The sequence below is a fragment of the Orbicella faveolata genome, unplaced genomic scaffold (genome assembly GCF_042242905.1).
Source record: "Orbicella faveolata isolate gen_17 unplaced genomic scaffold, um_ofav_v1 contig_26, whole genome shotgun sequence".
Classification (NCBI taxonomy): Eukaryota; Metazoa; Cnidaria; class Anthozoa; order Scleractinia; family Merulinidae; genus Orbicella; species Orbicella faveolata.
Window position 1 is genome coordinate 12,954,621 of NW_028301554.1, and position 21,927 is coordinate 12,976,547.

The 21,927-nt window shown below is 38.2% G+C and overlaps 1 protein-coding gene across 1 annotated transcript in view; it reads left to right on the top strand.

The window, feature by feature from the left end:
- Positions 1 to 21,927, top strand: part of LOC110063247 (ras-specific guanine nucleotide-releasing factor 1-like) — a 43,686-nt gene that overhangs the window by 6,790 nt on the left and 14,969 nt on the right. Inside the window, exons 2-11 of the mRNA XM_020770206.2 lie at positions 2,009 to 2,118; positions 3,350 to 3,497; positions 5,654 to 5,728; positions 6,374 to 6,627; positions 7,285 to 7,364; positions 9,079 to 9,155; positions 10,686 to 10,802; positions 17,380 to 17,490; positions 21,326 to 21,443; positions 21,659 to 21,822. Coding sequence (XP_020625865.2) covers positions 2,009 to 2,118; positions 3,350 to 3,497; positions 5,654 to 5,728; positions 6,374 to 6,627; positions 7,285 to 7,364; positions 9,079 to 9,155; positions 10,686 to 10,802; positions 17,380 to 17,490; positions 21,326 to 21,443; positions 21,659 to 21,822 — 1,254 coding nt within the window. The remainder of the gene's footprint in view (positions 1 to 2,008; positions 2,119 to 3,349; positions 3,498 to 5,653; positions 5,729 to 6,373; positions 6,628 to 7,284; positions 7,365 to 9,078; positions 9,156 to 10,685; positions 10,803 to 17,379; positions 17,491 to 21,325; positions 21,444 to 21,658; positions 21,823 to 21,927) is intronic.

A 21,927-nucleotide genomic window follows, 5' to 3' on the forward strand; every position in this document is an offset into this window, starting at 1 on the left:
CTTGGCAATAAATGTGTGAAAACCTATCAAATCACTCTGGTTTATATTGCTTTCAAATGCTATGTATTGTTCGCATTTATCAATGTTTGCATTCCCTGGTATTCTTACTAATACAAAAGCACCGTGCAAAGAAAGTCCTTTCCAATGAGGCTAGCGAATTTTGCACTTGGGCTTGTGGATAATTGTGTCTTGTGCTTTCCTGACAGGCACCTGAAGATTTTTGGGAAATAATTTTTTTGGGAAATTAAAGGCACTATAGGAGATTAAATTATTGTATCAGTGTAATTAAATTAGTTAAACATACTAATGAGGAATTTGGGGGGCAAGTAAGAACTCTTTCAGGCTAGTTAAGAGCCCATTAACTGATTCATGTGTACGCTTGCAGGGAAAATGTCGCTTCCAGTTACTTGTGTCAGCCCAAGCACAGAAAATTTAAACAATTCAACAACTTACAAATTTGGTACATTTTAAATGTTTTTTCTTTTCTTTTCTAAGAGAAAAACAGAAAAACAAGCACAAAATAAAAATAAAAATAAAAATCCTCTCTGTGTGGCTTTTGTGTGCTTTGTTTGATCCTATCGGTCTGGTAGTGTAAACTCTACAGCTCTGATAGGGTAACTACCAATAGATATCGCAGGCACTTCCGGTTTCCTTAAATACTATTTATAAGGAGATGTGGTTTTTAGTTAAATCCATCTTTTTTCAACAAGTTACAGTTAAGCCAACATTGGAAACAAAGCTATGCATTCCTTTTGTAAAAACACACTTTTTTTTTTTTTAGAAAATTATGAATTTTTCAATATTTTGAAATTCTCTCAAGATCTTACCTTTTAGAAATGAAACAAAATCTATGCATAGCATAATAAAGATTAAAGCTTGGGAGCCTTTACATTTTTTCAGAATTATTAGTCACATGACCATGGTTGTTGCCTGATGATGTCATCACTGGTGTTATGGACCATGAAAATGTTGAGACACATGAAATAACTCTGAACTAACTGAAAATGACAAGGTTATATGAGAATGAATTTTCCTTAGCAACGGCTTAGAAAGATCAGTTAATGGGCCCTAAGATCATAGTTACAGCTTGTCTGAAGGGCAAGCCCATAAATTGTTTTTCTTTGTAACCTGTATGGAAGTTTCTTTTGTCAAACAGTGTTAAATATGAAGGTGAATTAATCAACATGACATGAGCGTGGGACAAAGAAAAATTCTGAGTCCCCGACAGGAATCGAACCCATGACCTCCCGAACACTGGGCAGGCGCTCTATCCACTGAGCTACGAGAACTCAGGGAGAGCATTTCATATATGACAGGTGTCCTGCATACTGCTAGGATCAACGCTATCGAAGTCATCATGAGTAGTGATAAGTTAATAAAGATGGTGAATTTTAAGCTCGGTAATGAAATGTGAAGGTGAATTAATCAACATGACACGAGCGATTTGATTCCTGTCAGGGATTTTGAATTTTTCTTTGTCCCACACTCGTGTCATGTTGATTAATTTACCTTCACATCTCATTACCGAACTTAAAATTCACCATCTTTATTAACCGATGACTACTCACGATAACTTTCATAGTGTTGATCCTAGCAGTATGCAGGACACCTGTCATATGTGAACTCAGTTAAATGACCTTGCTCTCCCTGAGTTCTCTTAGCTCAGTGGATAAAGCGCCCGCCCAGTGTTCGGGAGGTTATGGGTTCGATTCCTGTCGGGGACTCAGAATTTTTCTTTGTTCCACACTCGTGTCATGTTGATTAATTCACCTCCATATTTCATTACCGAGCTTAAAATTCAGCATTAAATACCTTCTACAAAGCTGTACAAAGCAATTAACTGATCAGAAGATCAGCTTGTGTTTAGAATGAAAGTTATCTCACTGGTCCTTGATATACTGCATTTATATCATGTTATTTTATTCAAATTTTTGCAAAAATATGCAGCTTGATTTTGGGTCACAATAGCAGTGATAAAACTGACAATTATTTTTCTTTTTAATTCAAGAATTGTTTTAGTATCAGTGTACCAACTGGGGATGGACATCAACAGTTCATACTAAGAGCAAACAGTAATCAGGAGTGCACAGCATGGATTGAAGCTATCATGAAATCCAGGTAACTTAACTAATATGTGTTATCAATCTAAATTATATGTATTCATGGAGGTGGTCTAAACAATTGCCCTCGCATGCTTTAGCAAGAATTTTATGTCTGATAGTGCCATTCTCCACATACAAATATATAGCTGAGAACTGTCAGAAAATTATACTTAACAATATTTTTTCCCTTTTCCACTCTTCTTCTTCAAATATTTTTTATTGTGTTGATCTTTCATTATTGTGGAGCTGCGACGATCCATGTGAATTGAATCTGACCCAGTGTTTGCACAATGTATATAGATAGCCTTCTTTTAGAAAGTAATTTGAAAGCGTATGTCAGGTACATAGCTGGAGACCGAAATCATACATATTCTAAGTGATTTCCTGAGGTGCTCGAGTATCTAGGGGGTCCAGAGGCAGGCCCTTCTTCCAGAAAAAATGATTGAAAGTTTTATGCTGGGGTAGAGTACTATTCTATGTTGTCATTACCAATGCCACCTGTTCAGGTAAATGAGTCCATACTTCTTTAGGCAACTTAGGTATGGTTGGATGTTCTTGCTTGGAAGAATGAAAACTGCTGTACACATTTACTTTGACACATAATCATATAATATAGGTCAGCACAGGCTTTTTGCCAGAATTTGAAACCTGCCCATCCAAAATGTGCTAAAGGGCCTGCTCAAATGGGTAATTTATAAGGCAACATATGAAAAATTATAAAACTGTCAATTTTCTTCAGAAAGTGGCCGTCCACAGGACACCTGGACAACCATCTGGCTAAAAGCCTAGGTCTGCATAGTTTACAAACAAGTGAAACTTCCAAGTCTGCAGAGTAATTATGTCATTTGATACTTGTCGAAGTTGTCCATGGTAACAAAAGAAGAACAATAAAAAATATATTAGTTTGGGACCACATGAAGTGTCAGTAGTTCCGTAATAGCGGGAGTCCTTAATAGATGAGGGAGTTGTTCCCACACATGACTTTGGAGTTTCAGCCAGGGATGTACTGCTTCTGTCCATTATAGTGAGGTGTCCATTATAGCAAAGTGTCTGCAAGGTGAGAGTTGACTGTACACTGAAGAGTGTAAAGGGGTACTCTGACACAACTGGGGAAGTATCTCTGAGATGCCATCAACACACACCCAATGCCCTGTTGCAGCTCAATGTAAAAGAAATTTTACTCAATGTATCATTTTACATATTAAGACAATATTTTACGGTAGCATTATTTTGTGGTTTTGGTATAGTTTTGCTGAGTTACAATCAGAGAAGGAAGAGCTGGAAAAGAAGTACATCCATGTGCTGCAGATTCTGGAGAGCGAGAAGACTGCTAAATGGCAGTTGCTTCAACAGTGTGAGGAGCAGGCAGCATTAGTGTCAAGCCTAAAAACTGAGGTACACCATTTCAACTTAATGTTTCTATAAACTGACCCATGTCAGGTAAGGGATGGTGACTCAAATACAGCTGTTTGTTGAAGAACTGGTGTGAAGCTAAGAAATCAACAGTGATAAGCTGTAGTACTAACAAAAGCCATCAGTGAAAAAAATAAGATTGTAACAATAACATTGCAGTGTACTGAATGGCCAAGTGAATATCAATTATTTTGTTTGTGAATCACATGCTGAAACTTTTGTCCTTAAGTTCTTGTGAGCTTATGCACATGTCTTGTAAAGACATGTGCAGTCTGTTCTGTAGTGAATGATGGTGGTAAGCAGATAGATTATGGGGACACAGAACTTGGTGTTGTTTCGTAATTTGCTAATAATATTATTGTCACCACATTTGAAACACTACACTTTTCTATATCCAGTTGGCAGCATGTCAAGTACATGGTGATTCATCATCAGATTTTTTTATTGCATTGTGATGCTCAGTTTTAACCAGAACTGGCTGGAACTTGTTTAAGGTTACTTCCCACCTTCACGGGTGTCCTTTGGGAAAAAATTCATACGCCCGCCAGTTTCAATGAAACCCCCAACAAACTATATATCAGAAGAAAGCTTAGTACTTAAATGTACTTTACTATAAAAATAAAATTTAAGTGAGTTTTTCTTTTTAAAAGTGTCAGGAGCCAGTAAGGTGTGAAAGGACTAAAGGTTCTTTCTAAGGAATTTATCGGGTATCAGATGCTGCCACACAAGCAAAATGGCTGCACAGTCTTATTTACAAGGCATCAATCAACAAAAGTGTTTTGGACTTTTTTGATATTCTGATTGGTTGTCTAGATATTGGCATCTAAAGTTGGAGTAGCTAAAAATGTGCAAGACGTGTTGCATAAATGGACTCCACAGGATAAATATGTTTAATAAACATCCAAATTTCTCGACACCCTTTCATTTGTCGTTATCCCTGGAATGTTCTGGCAAAATTTCATGGAAATCTGTCAAATCTGCATACCCTATAAATTCGCTCAAAGTGGATGTATTCCTCCAGAAATAGCATGCAAGATTTTAGCTCATAAAGGTTTGTGAACAACTCGTGCCATGCCAGGAGATTATCTCGCCTTATGAAACTGCAAACCAACGGAGCAACAGGACCTCCTAGCATCAATGACAATGGATCAGGATTTCCTGGGAAAAGCATCACACTGCAACACGTTTTCTATCTCACTGTCACATTGAAGAGAAAGAGACTAAAACAGGCAAAGTAGCCAAAGACAAAAGAATAAATGCATGATATAAACAATATCAAATAACATGATATACGAGCTCCAAGATAAGCGTTTGCTGCCAAAATTTCCCCCCCGGCAGAACCATCTGTTCAAGTGATTATGACACCTTTCTGGTTTATTAACATTATTTGAAAATACGTTTGTTTCTAAATAATTTGGCCCCTTTTGAGATTTTCAATATTTTTGTTTTGTAAAGTTAAGATAAAATGACTGACTTAAATTTTGTCAAATAAAAGAAAAACAATTTTTCTGTGCCGTTGAAGGTGGGAAGTAACTTTCAACTTGCAACTGAAGATACATGTACTTTCACTCACTCTCAGTCTTTCTCTGACTCCATGTTGACATATTTGTGAAAACTAAACTGGTCAGTAAATTAGTAATTCACTGAACACTTCAAATTACATTGTAGATGTTTTCCCACTTTTCTTGCTCTCATTGGCCAATGGTACTTCACTTGAACCAGTTGAAACAGAAATAATAAATAGCTATCAAAACGTTTACAGAGATCAGAGCAAGCTTGCTTTCACTTGCCTCATTCAGCTCATGCCACTCACCCAGCCATTCTTGCTTTATTGTCCACTGTCTTCTTGTGGCATAACTTTTGTGTATAACCCAAACATGAACTTGTTTGCAGGCTATGTTGCACATTACAATAAAATATTGGCTTATGCTTTGCATATATGTTACTAACAAGGCACATGCAAATTACTTCAAATGTTATTTATATATACTAGTGGTTTTCTTGTTTGTGATAATGTACTATTTATAGCAATAATGTCAGTGTGGGGGTCATTGTTTTATTTTCTTGCTTTGAATCTGACTTGTAGTGGACAAAGTGTCATTGTGCAAATACTTAATTGAAAACCTTTATCTGTACAGGTTGCAAGTCTTCGAAAGCAGAAGACAGTTGAGGCACAAGAGGAAGAAAGTGAGGAAATAAAACATATTAAAAAGGTAATCAATCTACTTACATGTACTCTATATGTGGTTTTAAATGCACTGTCCCTTAAACAAGTATAATTTTATGAACCTATAACATTTCAGCCCAGTAGCAAAAAGATTAGTTCTTAAATCCTAATCCAAGATTCAAGGGTGAAACATTCCATGTATCATTGCATGTAACACAATTACTGCTCCTGATTCGACATTGTACTTAGGACATCATGCTTCATGTACCTTGCAATAATTATTGTTACATGCAGCATTTTCAGGGTGGTTATAGAGCAACGTAGAAATTTGGTACAAGTTCCATGCAATGATACACTCAACTGTATGTCCAGATCTTTTAACTCTACAGAATTTATTCATAAAACCTTTCTTTGCAACTATAAATTAAAACCTTTTTCAAGTTTGTTTGTGTTTGTTTGTGGTACATTATAACTACAGGTGTTAAAGCTACTAAGTGAAGTCAAATCAAATTTTGGACTAGAATGAAATCACAAATTTGATAAAATCTAAATAAATATGAATAATCATAGTACCAACATTGTAGCAGCTATTTCTGCCGAGGCTAACAAAGTAACAAAGATCAACTTATTTGCCAGTAAAAAATAAAGCATGATAACTTGATAAACAATAATAGAAGTCACTTGTTAACAGGTTCAAAGTCTCATTCGAGGCTGGCTTTGTCGTCGCCGCTGGCACAGTATAGTGCAAAATTACATCCGGTCACCTCATGCAGAGAGCATGCGTCAGAGGAACTCAATTTGCTTTCAACTGGTGGAAACAGAGAATGAATATGTGCAAAACCTCTCTACACTTGTGTCATGTTTCTACAGGCCTTTCAAAATGGCTGCTAGCTCGAAGAGGCCTCCGTTAAGCCATGAAGAAGTCAATTGTATCTTTCTAAATAGGTATTGTACTAAACCTGAAATTAAATTTTTTCTCAATTTAACTAAATGTCAAACAAGACCAGCCTGAGGTCATAAGAATGTCAAGAAAATACTCTCACATAACTTTATAAATTATAACCCTGTTGAGTCAATACCTTAGATACCAACTGTTAGCTAGAATAACCATCTAAATCTCCTGTACACAAACTAATGGTGGCTGTTACAGCTTTTCCATAAATTAAAGTACAGGTACAATTCGTTAGTCAATAAACTTTTCTGCTGACATATTGTATTATATGCAAAAATTCTGCATTCAAGATCCTCCTTGAAATTAATGCCGTTAAAAACATTTAGTGTTTAACCCAACACTCCACATTGAAATTCATTTGTGAACCACCTCTAGCTTATTATTTAATGAACATAAAATTAATCTTTTGTCTTTGTGATAGTTTTAACAAAATACTGAAATTCTGATGAAATGAAATTCTGGAGATCAATGTTTAACAGTAAATTTATGTAAAAACTTTAAATGGATCCAGCACATATCTTAGTCACTAATTCTAAATCTAATCCTTAACTCCTTTAAAAGATAGCGTAAAATAAAAGCAATAATGTTTTACTAGACAAATTAGTGCTTGCATATGATCAAGTTTATATCTTTATGTATTTTGATTGCAGTGAAACAATTCTTTTCTTGCATCAAATCTTTCTCCAAGGACTTCAAAACCGAATGGAAAGTTGGCCAACCTTGATTTTAGGTGAGCAGTGATTAAATTGAATGAATGGTGCTAAATGTAGCAAGAGGTGTTGACCGTAAACCAAGACTTTTTTCAATGTTGCTGATTCTGATTTTTCTTTCAATCATGTTAGTTGTAGGATCTAAATGATGAGTTTTGTTTATTCTCATCACCTGAAAACGTTTGTTGATATGTTAAGGACGTTCACGCTTATATTGTTTCTGTGCATCCTTACTGCGCACGCAAATTCACACGCCACGTCATGCATGAGCGCGCGCGCTAAGTGATAAAATGAACAATGATAGGGCAGATGGCCATTGCTATAGCTTTTCCTGGATTTAACGATCTTGAACCTTCGGTGACCCCTATTTTTCTTTTGATGGATCCTTCTCTCCACCGATTTTCTACGTTTAGCGAAAAAATGAAGAAAATCTATCGACTAGAAGTTTCAATTTTTTGCAAAATGCGCCATCAAATTCCGTTATTTTTAGCTCTTCGTTTATCTGTGCGAGGGTATCAAATGCCTCTTGAAGGGTTAAGTTTTGTGAAAACGTTGGTAACGTTTGGAATTACTTACACAACAGACCCACTTCTACAAAAAATGACTAAGATCGTTTGTCTCCCCGGGTTGACTCACCTTCGATATTTCGTATACTAGAAACCCCTGTACACCATGCTGAATTACGTGCGCCAATTTTTCAAAATCAGGGTAGTTTTCCACACGCTTTATCTCTGAAACGAAGTCGGTGACCCCCAATTTTTTTTTTTTTTTTGCATTTCTGACGCAAGTAACTCATTATCTGACTGTAGTGAAAATTTAAAAAAATCTATCGACTGGAAAATTTTCGCGCGAACGTCCTTAAGGAGAAATTAGACTAGATCTGTGGTCTTAATTAAGAGAAGTGAAGTTTTTTCAACAGTACTTCATGAATGATTTGGCTACTCTACTCAATCCAAGTCGATTTAACAAATACATCTTGTGGAACCACTGAGCCATTCGAAAACAGGTTTTGGAACCCATACCAACGAATCTGTCGCTACAACGAACTATTTTTTTGTGCTCCCAGTCACAAATTACTGTGTTGTAAGTTAACACGATACAGCGGAAATTGAATTGAGCCCTACCTGTTTGCAGACTCCCTAGTGGGGTATAGGGCGAAAAAAAGCGACCAACAGAACCAGCTGAGTGCGGTCTGGTGTCTGAAAAAAAAAAAATAAAAAACAGTATGGCAACCAAGGCGACTCAAAAGCTGGCATATCATTGTTTTTATCACTCAAGGAGAGAATTAAATACCGGAGAAAAGTTAGGAATATCAAGGATAATAACCCAATGGAGCGAACTGGATACTCTTTTCAACCAGTTAAAGCGGGGTTTTTAAATGCGTCTAACCCAACTTATATGATTATTAATTTTCGTCAGATAGCTGTGGTTCCGCAGGCCCCACAGTGTTATGGCGAAAATTAAATATTAGGACAGATACAAGAAAAGCTTATTTAAAGAGTTTTTTTCACTGCCAAGTTGAGATGGACATTTCATACATAGCCTTGGTGAAGGGCCCTTCAGCAGTTTTTTGATGTCCTCGGCTAGGCTTGATGATACACACTCGCCAATGAGCGTGCCAAAAATTGGACATTTATCATAAAGTAAATGATGAGCGACTTGGCAAACGCATATTGGTTACAATTAGACAGAAGATACGGCGTGTGATGTGGCAATTATTTCCCCTTTGAACAGGTGACTTGTTTGATATGCTGCTGCCAATGTTGAACATTTACCAAGAGTACGTAAGGAATCATCACTATTCCCTACAGGTAAAGAATACAGTTTATTGCTATCTGTACTTATATTAACCGCCTTGGTGCCATCTTGCAGATGGACCATCGCAGAATATCCGCCACAGATGCTTGGCCATCATCTGTGTTATGATTTAATTTGATATTCCTTGGCTATTCTAATTTGTTGGCACTGCCAAACCACCGTTTTAATTTGCCCTCGTTTACTTCCATTACTACGCGAAAGAGAGGAAGAGTTCAAGAAAAGAAAATCCGAGTTCGTCGCTTTAAAGATTCGTTTTGCGTAATATTTTCCGTTCTTAGCTGCTTTGTTACTGTCTTCCGTCAGTCATTTGCATTAATTTCAATTTTCTCGCTGTATAGTCTTCTCTTCAAGGCAAAAAATCACTTTGTTTTTCGTTTCTTTTGTTGAATCACATTTGCACGTTGTGTTTTATCTTTGGATATCACCTTCATTTTAAATTGATAAACTCTATTTAAAATCAGTTTCAGAGACTAGACAATGCAGCTGATTTACTCCGTCTGCTTTTGTAGTTTTATTATCGGTTAATAACGAGTTTCAAAAAGACATCATGACATGTCTTTTTACAAATAAATATAAAATGATAACAAGGAGCTCGGTAGTCTGCTCCAGGCTCCTGGAACTGACTTCAGCGTTCCACCGCTGATTCGATTTTTACGCCTGGCTGACGTTCACTGAATTGCGTGGAATAGCAGCAATTCTAGCAAACTGGCTCGACTAACTATAACGACGGCTGTAAGGCTTGTTTTTTCACGGACGAGTTCACCTGAATCACGATCCTCAGAATTAACTGGTCACTCATCAAAATCAATAAATTATGGACAAGGGCCTGGTTTAAGTTGCTTTCAAGAGTCGTGGATTATGTTCCATGCATAGCCCTTTTATCGTATTGCTACCCCTCCTCGATGGGTTGTTATTCTATCGCAAATTGCCCCTCCAGATTTAGACCGATTTAGTTACTACGAGACTCGTATGAGGTTAAAGTGTCTTGCCCAAGACACTAGCTGGCTAGCTTCGAACCCCTCCAGTCCAACGCGATACTGTAACTATTAAGGTCGGTACACGCTAGGGAACATGTTGCGGGGACATGAAGCAGCGTTAGTTTTCCTCGTGTGACATTTTCTCGTTGTCGCATCTTTCTACCTCTTCTTTTCTTTATTTTTCCTACAACCGATTTAAAGCGTAATAATTCTTGTAACTACTCGGCTCGTTTAGTTTTTACTATTTTGAGTAGTTTTTTTGCTTATTTAAGTTTAATGTATTCTTTTGCTGTATGATATTCTCTGTATTATGCAAAATAAAATGGTTGTTGTTGTTGTGTACTGCTCTTGCAAACATCCGCTTCGTGTCCACCAGCTTGCGTTCTGTCCCTGCAACATGTGGCAGCGTCCTATGTGTACACAGGAAAGGGCATAGTCACCAGTGTGTACCAACCTTCAACTGTGTCGCCGTCTTTCCCTACTGTGTTAGGACTGAAATACTGTTTTACAAGTGGTGGTTTTAAGTTTTTAATTTTCATTTTGCAGACTTTGGCGGAGTGCAAACAACGGCCAGCATTTAGCCGACTTCTTAAGTTGTATGAAGAAAAAACAGTGTGTTGTGGACGGACAATAGAGAACTACCTGACGGCTCCAATGCATCGGGTTAGTAGCCAGGAAACCGTACAACACTTTCCAACACTATCGAACGCGTCCAATCCACTAATACCCGCTGCTAGGAACACACAGCATTCTTTGTAACAGAAATTCTTAACTTTATTGAGTTATTTTTTTGTAAAAAAACTACTTCTTAGTCGGCGCGTCGGGTATATTATGGACGGGTCAGTGGATGAGTGAGTGAGTGAGAGATGTATGTATGTCACACCAATCAGATTGGATCTACTATAAACAGCCAATCAAATTTCTTGTTGTAAAGGTAAATGGTATGCGAGAAGATTTTTTGATCCCGATAAAGTTCAGAACGGCCATATTTATTCTTCTATAGAAGAGGAGGAAGTATTCATATATTGGGTTTACTTCGACATTTTCTTTGGGTTAGGGTGAAGATTTTAGTTAAATGAACGAGATGAGCCGTGAGGTTTGAAACAGTTCGTGAGCTAGTAGTATGCAAATGCAACGAGATATTTTTATTTTTAGTTACAAAGGTAACTTGATACTTTTGTTTTTCACAAGGAGTAAATTCAATTGGAGGTCACGAATCGTCGCTTCTAGTTCCTAGGACATGTTTTAGAGGGGACGAGACTTTCGATTTGAAACAGTTCTAACGTTTACTGTAGTAAGTGCGGGTAACAATTGTTTTGTTCTTGTTGCATGCAAATATAACGAGATATTTTTGTTTTTAGTTACAAAGTGTAATTTGACACTCTTGTTTTTCACAAGGGAGTAAATTCAATTAGAGCGGACGAATCGTCACCACTCTTTCCCACGAGATGTTTGCTATCTTTAGTAACAAATGGTAATTTAACACTTTTATTTTTTATATGGGAGTAAATTCAATTAGAGCTGACAAGTTATCGGCTATTGTTTCCAGGATATTAAACAAAAAAGAAGCTTTCATTTCTGGACGGCTTTTACGTCTCTGCGGTAGCACTTTAATAGTTTTATTTGATGACATTCATTTCAGTCCGATATTTTTAAAGGTAAAAAGTATGAAAACTGTTCAAATGTTCTTTGAAGACTGCGCGGCACCAAGTTAAAGTGCAATTTAATTAAATCAGACTTTCAACGTGTCAGAGGTTTTTTTCTCTCTCTTACTATTTTCGGTGAAGTTGTGTTGTGTTGTGTTGTGCAAAAAGGTAAACTTACGACTCGTATAAAATGCGAAAAAGTATCTAAATTAACTTGAGTATTTTTGAGGAAGAATTCCTCTTGGTAGTTGAAATGGTTATGTGATCGGTGAGTGAGGGAGTTAGGCACGTGCGCGTGTCACACCAATCACAGTGCGGGTTGTATCAAAGAACGAATCAAATTGCCTGTTAGAAAATAAGATGGTATCTACATTAATCTGGAGACGTGTCAGATTACTGTAGTTTGTTCAGTCAAACATTTTATGGCTTACTGTTTAGCTATCTTACCATGACCGATGTAACATCGCAACCAAAAAAGCTTGTCAAATTAACCAAATCATTACTGTACCATGAATGCTCCTATCTCCGACACTTCACGCAAAAAAATAACTCTTGCACGCCTTGCGTGCCTATGTTTTTTATAAGTTATTTTATTGTGCCGTTTTTTATCGTGACTTTATTTTCATGTTTACCTGTCGCAGACTGTATTTCGGACAGTCGAACGCTCGTGTTTTAAAACATTGTTCGCTAGAGAGCGTTTCTTTAAAGTTTTCACCATGCGTGATTCATCCTGGATGCGATATCTTCAAGGAGACGTATGCTGTTTGGAACTTTTCCTGTTTGGTTTAATTTGCTGCTAAACCGGCTGTACTTTTTATTTTTAATTCGAAGCGCTGCAATCCTAAAACATATCTATCATGTTGTCTACACGTAATTCCTTTGGACATCTTGCCCCTAGAATTCTGCTAATGGCTGATAGTGTATGATAGCTCAGCAAGTAAGATTGCAGCATTTACATTAGTATACTAGTAGAACATTTGAGACGAGCTCTCTATAAAGGCTAACATTTTTTCGTTCCATTTTCTCTTATCAACCCCCCCCACTCTCAAGGCAGAAAAACGGGACTCCCTCCAACCTTCCCCGATTGGCCGTTGTATCAACATCTGCAGGAATCAATTACTTGAAAACATTAGAAAATCAGAATCAGTTTTGAAGTGTAGTGAAGTTGGGCGTGATCGTATGCTAGCCTTGAGAATGTTACGGCTGCCACTTCACTTGCCAAGGTCTCCCTTCTTCCCGCTCCGCAGGAAGGAGACAAAGCCTGGGAACAAGGAAGAGAGACACAGTTTCACCTTATCAATGAACTGTCACTGAGAAATCGTTTTAATACCATCCATTTACATCCATGTTTTATCAGAAATACTGAATCCGCCGGATCTGAAGATGAATTAATTTTTTACCTCACTGGAATACATACAAGATTTATAACTAAGACAACTCTTCTTGTCAGGTCTAACTGTAGCGATAAGAGACTCTTTTATAGTCGTGCTTTATGGTGCGATTTTTTTCTAGTTTATTCTTAAACTATATTTTATTAGTTACAGTTAGCGTAGTGGCTAGCAATAAGGATCCAGTCCCTTATTTTGATACATGTAATGTTAATTAAATGTCCAGTGCAGAATGAATCCGCTAGATAATTAACTCTGATCATCTTAGGGAGCTCTGAAATATTATCCATTTTTTTAAATAAAAGCAAAGTGTGTCTTAGCCCAGTATTGCAAAAGACGTCAGGATGTGAATGCATTGCCTTCCTAACAGATGACGAGATTTACTTTCTTTTAGATGTAAGCTACAGTTGTAGAACCTGCGTTTCGGCTTTCACATTTGTTACATAACTTTTCACTCGTCCTGGTATTGTAAACATTCTGAACATTGTAACACCAAATTGAACGTTTGCGAGATCTGTGGAAAACGTTGACAATTTATACAGCAGTAGAATATTTATTTCAGTTTTACACTTCACCCTGTACTGATATGACTAGCTAACAAGTTCGCAACACGCCTGCGTTTTTCACATTGCTGTCGAAGCGCAATTTATTATGAATTCAGGCAAAGAATATTTTTGATCAAGTGTTCAAGTGGTGTCAATAGGAAAAGACAACTTGAATAATAAGTTGAACTCAAGCGCTGTCTGTTTTATTGCGCGGCGTGTCCCAAGTTCACGATTTTAGTCAACATTGCTGGTAATCTTTTCGAATTTTTGAATTTATGTGATAATTGCCCAATGGAAATTTCCAAGTCATTTAGAATTTATTAGTGTAAACTTTGCTTACTCTGGGTTTCAAGATGCGCCAGGCTATGAAATGCAGGTGATAACAAGAATTTTAATAAAACAACAACAGTTTTGTGTACTCCAAATTTACCTTGCTACGCTTTTGTTCGGTCTTTAATGTTTTTCTCTCGCTGTGTTTAAGGATGTCTGGAACAACTCCGCTGGGAGCCCTATTTTAATATAAAAAGCTATTGGCAAAGGCTTTACAAACATAAAATTGATTTGTTATTCGACGGCGTTGATTCTTTGCACGAGTGTGAACAGTGTTGAGTGAGAGCATGAGATTCTGAGGTAGGTTATTTCGTCTCTATGATATTGCATGTTATCTGCTGGGTATTAATTCCCACTTGCTATTCGTCTGTTATTGAAAAAGCTCTTGTAACTATCGTGGCCTGCTCAATTTCCCTAGAAACAACAGATGCTGTCTTTGTTAGCAACTCATTAATATTTTATTTCCCTGCTGTATTTAAAATATAACCAGGACAGGCTTAGCTGTCGTATAAAACTTGTACAAATGAAAATGGATATTTAATTTTCACTTTACCGCAGGTTGCAAATTTGGATTATTTGATGCAGTTTTTGTAGCTTGTCTGCTTGTTTATACGCCCCCGTAGTTTTCGTGCACTGGAGCATTCCTTCTTACTATTCAGCATCTAAACAAAGTACACTTATGCTCAGTCCATTTTCGCACGGCCATTAGTAATTCTTGTTTTCAGCTTTCTCGCCATTCTCTTTTTAAAAGCATGGTTTTAAAGGAATAAATTCTATTATAACGTCGGTGTGATTAACGAGCGAATTGACTTACTCCCAGATTTAGAGTTGATATTGAAGATCTTGTTGGCCTTTTCGCTTTTTTTCATTTGTGCATTGTTAATATCACGCTCTCCGAGGGTAAATATATTCAAATGTCCAAACCGGCGCTAAACCTGCACGGAAATTGAATTCTTGTCGATGAAATCTTAATTTAACCATTTATTATCACACCGAAATCTTTTCTTAATGGCCAGATTATACGCTTCAAGAAAATGTTGCGTGGTTGCCACGAAATTCAGTCTTCTCTCTCGTTTGGAAGCCGATCGTTGTTGTGTTAGTCGATGTTAATTTGGAGCGTTTCGCCGGGTATTTCATTTCAAATTGGCTTCTGAAAACAAGGCGCGAAGCCTAAGTGTTCAATTGCGACAATTAAGCATTTGAAGCTTGAGAGGTGTCAGCGGCAGCTTTTATTTTTGCGTTTCCGTGCGATCTTCACACGATAATCCGATGAGGCTTGTATGTACAAGACATCTTGGCTCCCACAGGCAGCGTTATTGAGTTTCTCATCTAGCCTAGCTCCTGTGTAAGTACAAGGGTGTACCAGCATTTTATAACTCAAACTGATTCTGTGTTTCTTAGTCAGCGTAGCATGTACGCCTCATTTGTACATTACATTTCCATTTCTATTCTAAAAATATAGCAAAATTTCATTTTAATTTTTAAAAGTTCACGATATTTCCTTAACTTATACCGTTACTGTTGACATCTCAGGCACTTGTAATATTATTGTTTGATCTTGTTTTCGTAGATATTAACATAGTCCTATCGTCATTGCCAGCTACCTCTTGACCTTTTCCTTCGTCAAATATATACAAACGTATATTTACTTCGGTTACGACAGCTCTAAAACATCAATATTCCCACAGGGAGGTTGCATATTTATGAAAATTTGACTTGGTTTCTCTATTAGCGTTTGTGTGTTAGTGTAGGCGGTCACTGGACGGGAAGCAGTTACTGTTCTACTTTTCTATCTCCATTGCCTGCGGCTAAAATGCTTGTTCTGTGTCTTATCAGTAGTGGACAGTAACAAAGTTCGTGTTCCGCTCAACTTTGCTTGCGTGGTGTCCGTATAGTAATCTAATTCAACTAACAGTATGGCGACTTTCACTCGAGTATTTCCGCGAAATTTCCAACTATTCCTTACTATATGTTCCGGGCTAGTAAGTTTATAGTTCTGCTTCAAATATCAGTGTCAAATCATGTGAGGGTGGGTTAAGTTACTTATATGAGACTGTGAAAACTAAGTTATATCAAGAGTTGAACCTACACCCCCCCCCCCCTCCCCCCGGGAAGATGCTCTTAAAAGCTCCCCTGAGTGTTAGGATCATCATCATAATTATCATCTGTCTTTTTCGCGCCCTGCCACGCATAAGGCCTCGGGTGTTAGAATGCACAGTAGTACTTCAGAGGAAAGATCTTTCAGGATGTAATTAAGTTTTCACGACATATTTATTGTTTGTATTTTTCACCGGCTCTTAGTCTATTAGGTTAAAATTCTTTTGGTACAAGTATGCTTCTCTGTCAGGATAAGTACACTTCATTTAAGTCGTTTTAGCGTTTGCGTAGTAGAGATTGTAGTAAACAGCCCTGTAAATCTACTGTTGTATTTTGCAAACAAAAATAGAATCTTTGTGGTGTGATATTGTCTTTACTACATTCTGTACAATCACTTTATAGTAGCTTGTAGAGCAACAATAAAGTGGTTGTATAAAGTGGTTGTATTCCGCAGCATAGTCATCGATACGTAACGTAGGAAACGAAGAAAAATGCAGACGCTGCAACTATAGAATCGGACCACTCTAATTGAAAGATCTTTATGGACTGTAACTACTCACGTGAAATATTTCCTAACATGCGTTTGAGAGCGTTCAAACTAGATACCCAAGTTATTTTAAATTGAACAAAACCAAATATAAACATCTGTGTTTCGCCGTCAAAGTGGGACAACCTCTGATTCTAAAGAACACGGCAGAGCTAAGAATCGCTGCTGGTAAGAAGACAACCAGTTGTTTATTTTAAGTACATGGAGTAGAGAAATATTGCCTCGGCCATACCATTGTCTTCTATGTTTGGATTCGTCAGAATTGCAGGTAAATTATTTCAGGCTCTTTGTGGGGTAACTGGCACGAATTACATGCAAACAGTATAATGAGAATGCAAGAGGCTGGAAGGGTCGACACCCACACACGCGTTGACCGGATGGTTTTCATATCATTAAATCTGTAGGGTTATATCGTCATGTCTAATGCTCATGGAAATTACTGGCGCCAACTTCACCAATTGTCAAACGACCCCGCTCTCATTTCAATCGTCAGTCGAAGAAAAACTAGTACGTACTGCGTGAACATGATAGGTGTGAGTCACAGCACCCAGTCTTTAGACCCCTTTGATACTCTCGCATGTTTTTTTTGGCATGCTTTCAATTAATTGGATTTGTTCAGTACCTAGTTATATTGGCCCATCCTCTAACTGAATTTGCGGTGTTTAACATTGTTGTATTTGGTTCCAGGTCCCAGCCTACATTATAACCTTGCATGACCTTCTGGCTCTCACTCCTCATGATCACGTGGAGAGAAATACGTTGGAGTATGCGCAGAGCGTTCTGGAAGATCTTTCCACGGTAAGCTTGATTGGTTAACACTTACTGAGTTAACGCCGAACGCTTCGACCCAGGGGCAGGTTCAGGTCGGTTCAGGAGGGTCAGAAGTTTGTAAAAGAATTCTTTAGAGTTGTAAATGTAGTTTATATATTTTAATTAAGGGGGCAGCTTTGTATGAGGATTGCGTTCTTCCCTCTTGGCACCCTACTTGCATGTAGATATTTATATATTTTTGATGCAAATAAAGTTGTTGTAAATAAATAAGTCCAGTGAACAAAATCGATTCTAACGTCTTGTAAACTCTTCCTTGCACCACTTTCGCCCATTTGACTTATTCAGAACTGTCGATCTTCGTTTTCAGGCTAGTATTTGTTTTTGCTTCTGGATGCCAAATTTATCGGCATTCAGAAGAATTGTTTAGAACATAAAGTTTCCGAGGGCAGATATCAGCCAAAAGACCCACGACAGAAACGCCCTTTTGTTTATTAAGAAACGCGAGTGGAAGTTTCGGAGGAGAGGAAATAGCTATGGTGGCTGTTCTTTTAGGGATTTGACCAAGTGACAGTTTCTTGTACGTAATATGTCTTATGCTGAAGCCCGTTGCAGCTCATCACCATTGGTGTACAGTCTTTCCAGGATATACTATTCAAAGACAGTATCATCGTTTCCACATCACACATTTCAGAAAAAATAGCATTCTATTTTCTACTCGGGCTTCAGCTGGAAAGCCCAAGTCATAAAATGCAAGCCGTTCGTCGTCGTCCTCGTATTTGGTCACCAAATGGGGGGTCATGGTCCCAGGCGTTCCTAGCGTGGTGCGTGGAAACTGGGGATAAGAATGCGGAGGCGACAGCTCTCGCTCTTCATGAACAGCAATGTGATATACAAAATGCTGTGTTTTGTGAAGAAAGTTTGGGAAATACTCGAAGAAGATGTCGATCGTTTTCGGAACGGGATGGCCCACGAATTATATTAATTGAAAACCTGCCGGATAAGCAAATTTCATGTTCGTTCTCACGAGATCACAAATGAGCCATTTACGAGTTCAAACTACGAAAACACGGACAAAAAACAAATTATGATGCTGAGACGAACAACACGGATGTTGAGAAATCAAAGAATCATCGTAAGCAGAACTTGGTAGATGAGGCAAACATCTACCATAGTTCAAACTACGAAAACACGGACAAAAAACAAATTATGATGCTGAGACGAACAACACGGATGTTGAGAAATCAAAGAATCATCGTAAGCAGAACTTGGTAGATGAGGCAAACAACATGCAATTGGATAAAGGGGATACTCAGCGAAGCAACTTGAATAGTAATTATCTAAGCGTAACTCTTTGTCTTAAAAAGTATCCTGATTCGTTTAGTTGGTTTTATCCGGCATCCGGGAAGTGTTTTCAAAAAGCTAGATACCTGGCAATCTGAAATTATCATAGAATTTCCACGGAATAATTCATTCCGAATTCTTCGAATAGTATATCCGCCATCACTCAGTAGGTCTTGGTATTAACAATGTCATGCAAACTGTAGCGGATTTTCGTCATGTTATGGTCTGTTATGTGCTTTCATGCCGAGGCAATGTGAATTCAGTGCAGTTCGGAAATCCATTGGTATTTCTACACAGAGATCGAACATGCTCAGCAGGTTCGAATGGACATTTCGGTGGAAAAACGGAAAGACTGATTTCTGACTGCTGGGTATATATAGTGTTTTTTTGAAAAACCGTGCCCCTGAGGCCCCATTTATATGGTCTCGGGTACCCGAGGCAACTCTACCCCCGAGGCAACTTTAGCGAGCGTTTATAAGTGAAACGTAGTCCCTGTACGCCGAGTCAAAGTTGACCCTGCATGATTATTCATAACCGTTATTGAATAATGAAATGTGCAAATATCCCTCTTTCTTTGAGTTTCCCTCGGTCATTCGATCACAGTGAGTTTTGCCGAGTTAATTTTCACTTCTTTGATACGAATCTCTGCTTTAAATCCTAAATCTAGGCATTACGTGACACTCGCCAGGCCGAGAGGTGTCCCGGTTGGGCGAGGCAAAGCGTTTATATGAAGAAATGTTGTCCCGCTTGCCAGGGTTACCCTACCAGCCGAGGCGAGACGACTCGCCCACCTGAGTTGTCTCGCCCTCCGAGACGGGTTCGCGATCCTAATGTAAACGGTTGGTTGAATTTTGCAAAGAAATAAGCTAAAAGTTACCTCGGCCAGGCAGCTCGGTCGAAACTCGGGGGAGGGTTGTCTCGGGTACCCGACACCACTTAAATGAGGCCTGAGTCACACAAAGTTCGTCGGACAACTTGCAAACTCAAATCATTGAATAAAATCGCTTGGTGTTTATAGCCAAAGATCGAAATACTCAAATACTCTCAGGGGGTTTCAAATAATATCAATAGTATTTGTGGAAATTGATTATCAGATTATCTTTGAATTTTTCACCGCCGGGTCGCCAGTTTTTTTTGAACAACCTAGCCCGTGAGTCAAGATTTTTGTATTATGGCTGGGAGAATTCGTCCATTACAAAACCAAAACATTATTTAGAGTCGCTTGGCATTTCTGAACAAATTATATTTTGTGGACTAAATGTGAAAACATCGAGATTTTATAGTATGTCCAAGCTCGAAAATTTTTCTCAACTACAAGGGCAAAATAATACTTGAAATCGCTTGACATTGCTAAACAAAGATCTACTATTCTAAGTAAAGAGTAATTTCGTGGAAATTCTATAATAATTTCAGACTGCCAGGTATGTAGTTTTCTGAAAACAATTCCCGGCTGCTGGGTATCTAGACACAATGTAAAGTTTTTGTTGTGTTCAATAAGCTTACTTGCGGTACGAAGCCCGAGTAAACGCTCTTAGAGCGTCTAGCTTTGACAGGGACTTACAAACTCCTGCAAATGGTGAATATTTTTTCTGTGAGCTAAGCACGTTTCACCCCGGGATGTCACCTGCCTTGAGACTGTTATTGTTTGCATGTAGGCTGCCAAAGCAAAGTCCCGTTATTTTAACTGAATTTTACGTAACAATACCTTTTCGTGGTTGTGTTGGGATCGACTGATAAATGACCTGTTTGTGATCACAGAGTTCCACAGAGTTTCGTCCAGCTGCTTGTTTAACAAGAAATACATCCCCTGAGGTGAAGACGAATAGATCAGTAATTCTCGCAGCTTTTTGTAACGTGTCATTTAGCCTGGAAGCAAACTCTCCACACGGAAAGTAAACAATTGTTCTTTAGAGGACAGCTTTCCCACAGAGTATAACCGTCAAAAACAATCAACGTGCGCATACAACGCGACGTGACAAACAGAAAAGTACTAGAACTAGGAAGTCTTTAAGTATTTTTCCGTTGCTTCTTTCTCGGTCAGTAGAATATCAGGGAGATTGTGACGAGATTCCCTCCGCATAGGTCACCGCGTGCTGATAACTCTTGTCATGTAACGTCCCTTGGTGTGTGACCGTTCAAGAGAAAGTTATCGAGCAGTACTTTCACGTCCCAGTGTCGTGAGATAAAATCTTTAGCATAACCCACCGACCGACTATCGGGTGAACGCCGAGCAATCTGACTGGTTGCACAGGAGCCGTCTAACCATCGTTATATGTCAGTCTTTGTGAATGGTTTCAAGTTCGCGTTTTCGTGCCTTCCTGAAATAGTTGTTTTTAAATATCTTTCAGTAGGTAAGCTAACACACTGAATTAAACGTTCTCGGTTTCTATCGACTTTTTCACCCCTCACCAACTCATCGGACAAAAATCTGGACCTCGCTGTGTAGCTGTTACTTAGCCATTATACGATTTATATCTGGGGTTAGGCTGCAAATATAATCTCGTTTGTTTGCTGAGTTTAGGTAATGCATGACGAAGTCAGTGAGACAGAGAACATTCGTAAAAACCTGTCTATTGAGCGTCAGATAGTGGAGGGCTGCGAGATGCTGTTGGATGTCAATCAGATCTTTATAAGACAAGGTAACTAACTTTCTATTTATTCAGTATTGATTCGTTTGTTTGTTTGATATTTATCAGTTGTGATGTGGAATCAAGTAAACCTAGCGCGAGACTTTGAAACACTTTGATCGGTCAGTTATGTTTGTTTTGGTGATGTTTCTTCCAAGCTTTCTTTTTTGGTGCAATCTGGGATTAACATGAGAAGAATATAATTGTGTTCGTTTGTATTATTTCAGGGAATTTAATTCAGATCACAGAGAGTCGTAAAGGTAAAACGTTTGGTGGTTTGTCTCTGAAGTCATGTGAAGTAAGGAAAGAATCTGTTCGTCAATGTTTCCTGTTCTCCGGCTTCCTTCTTCTTACCACAAGATCATCCAGTGGCCGCCTTCACCTTACCAAGGTACGGCTGGACTCCACAAACAAATAGTTAATTAGTATTGGACGAGGATGAGCAAAATATCGTGGTTTATAAGTGGCGAGCGGAACAATGATTTGCTGAAGTAGA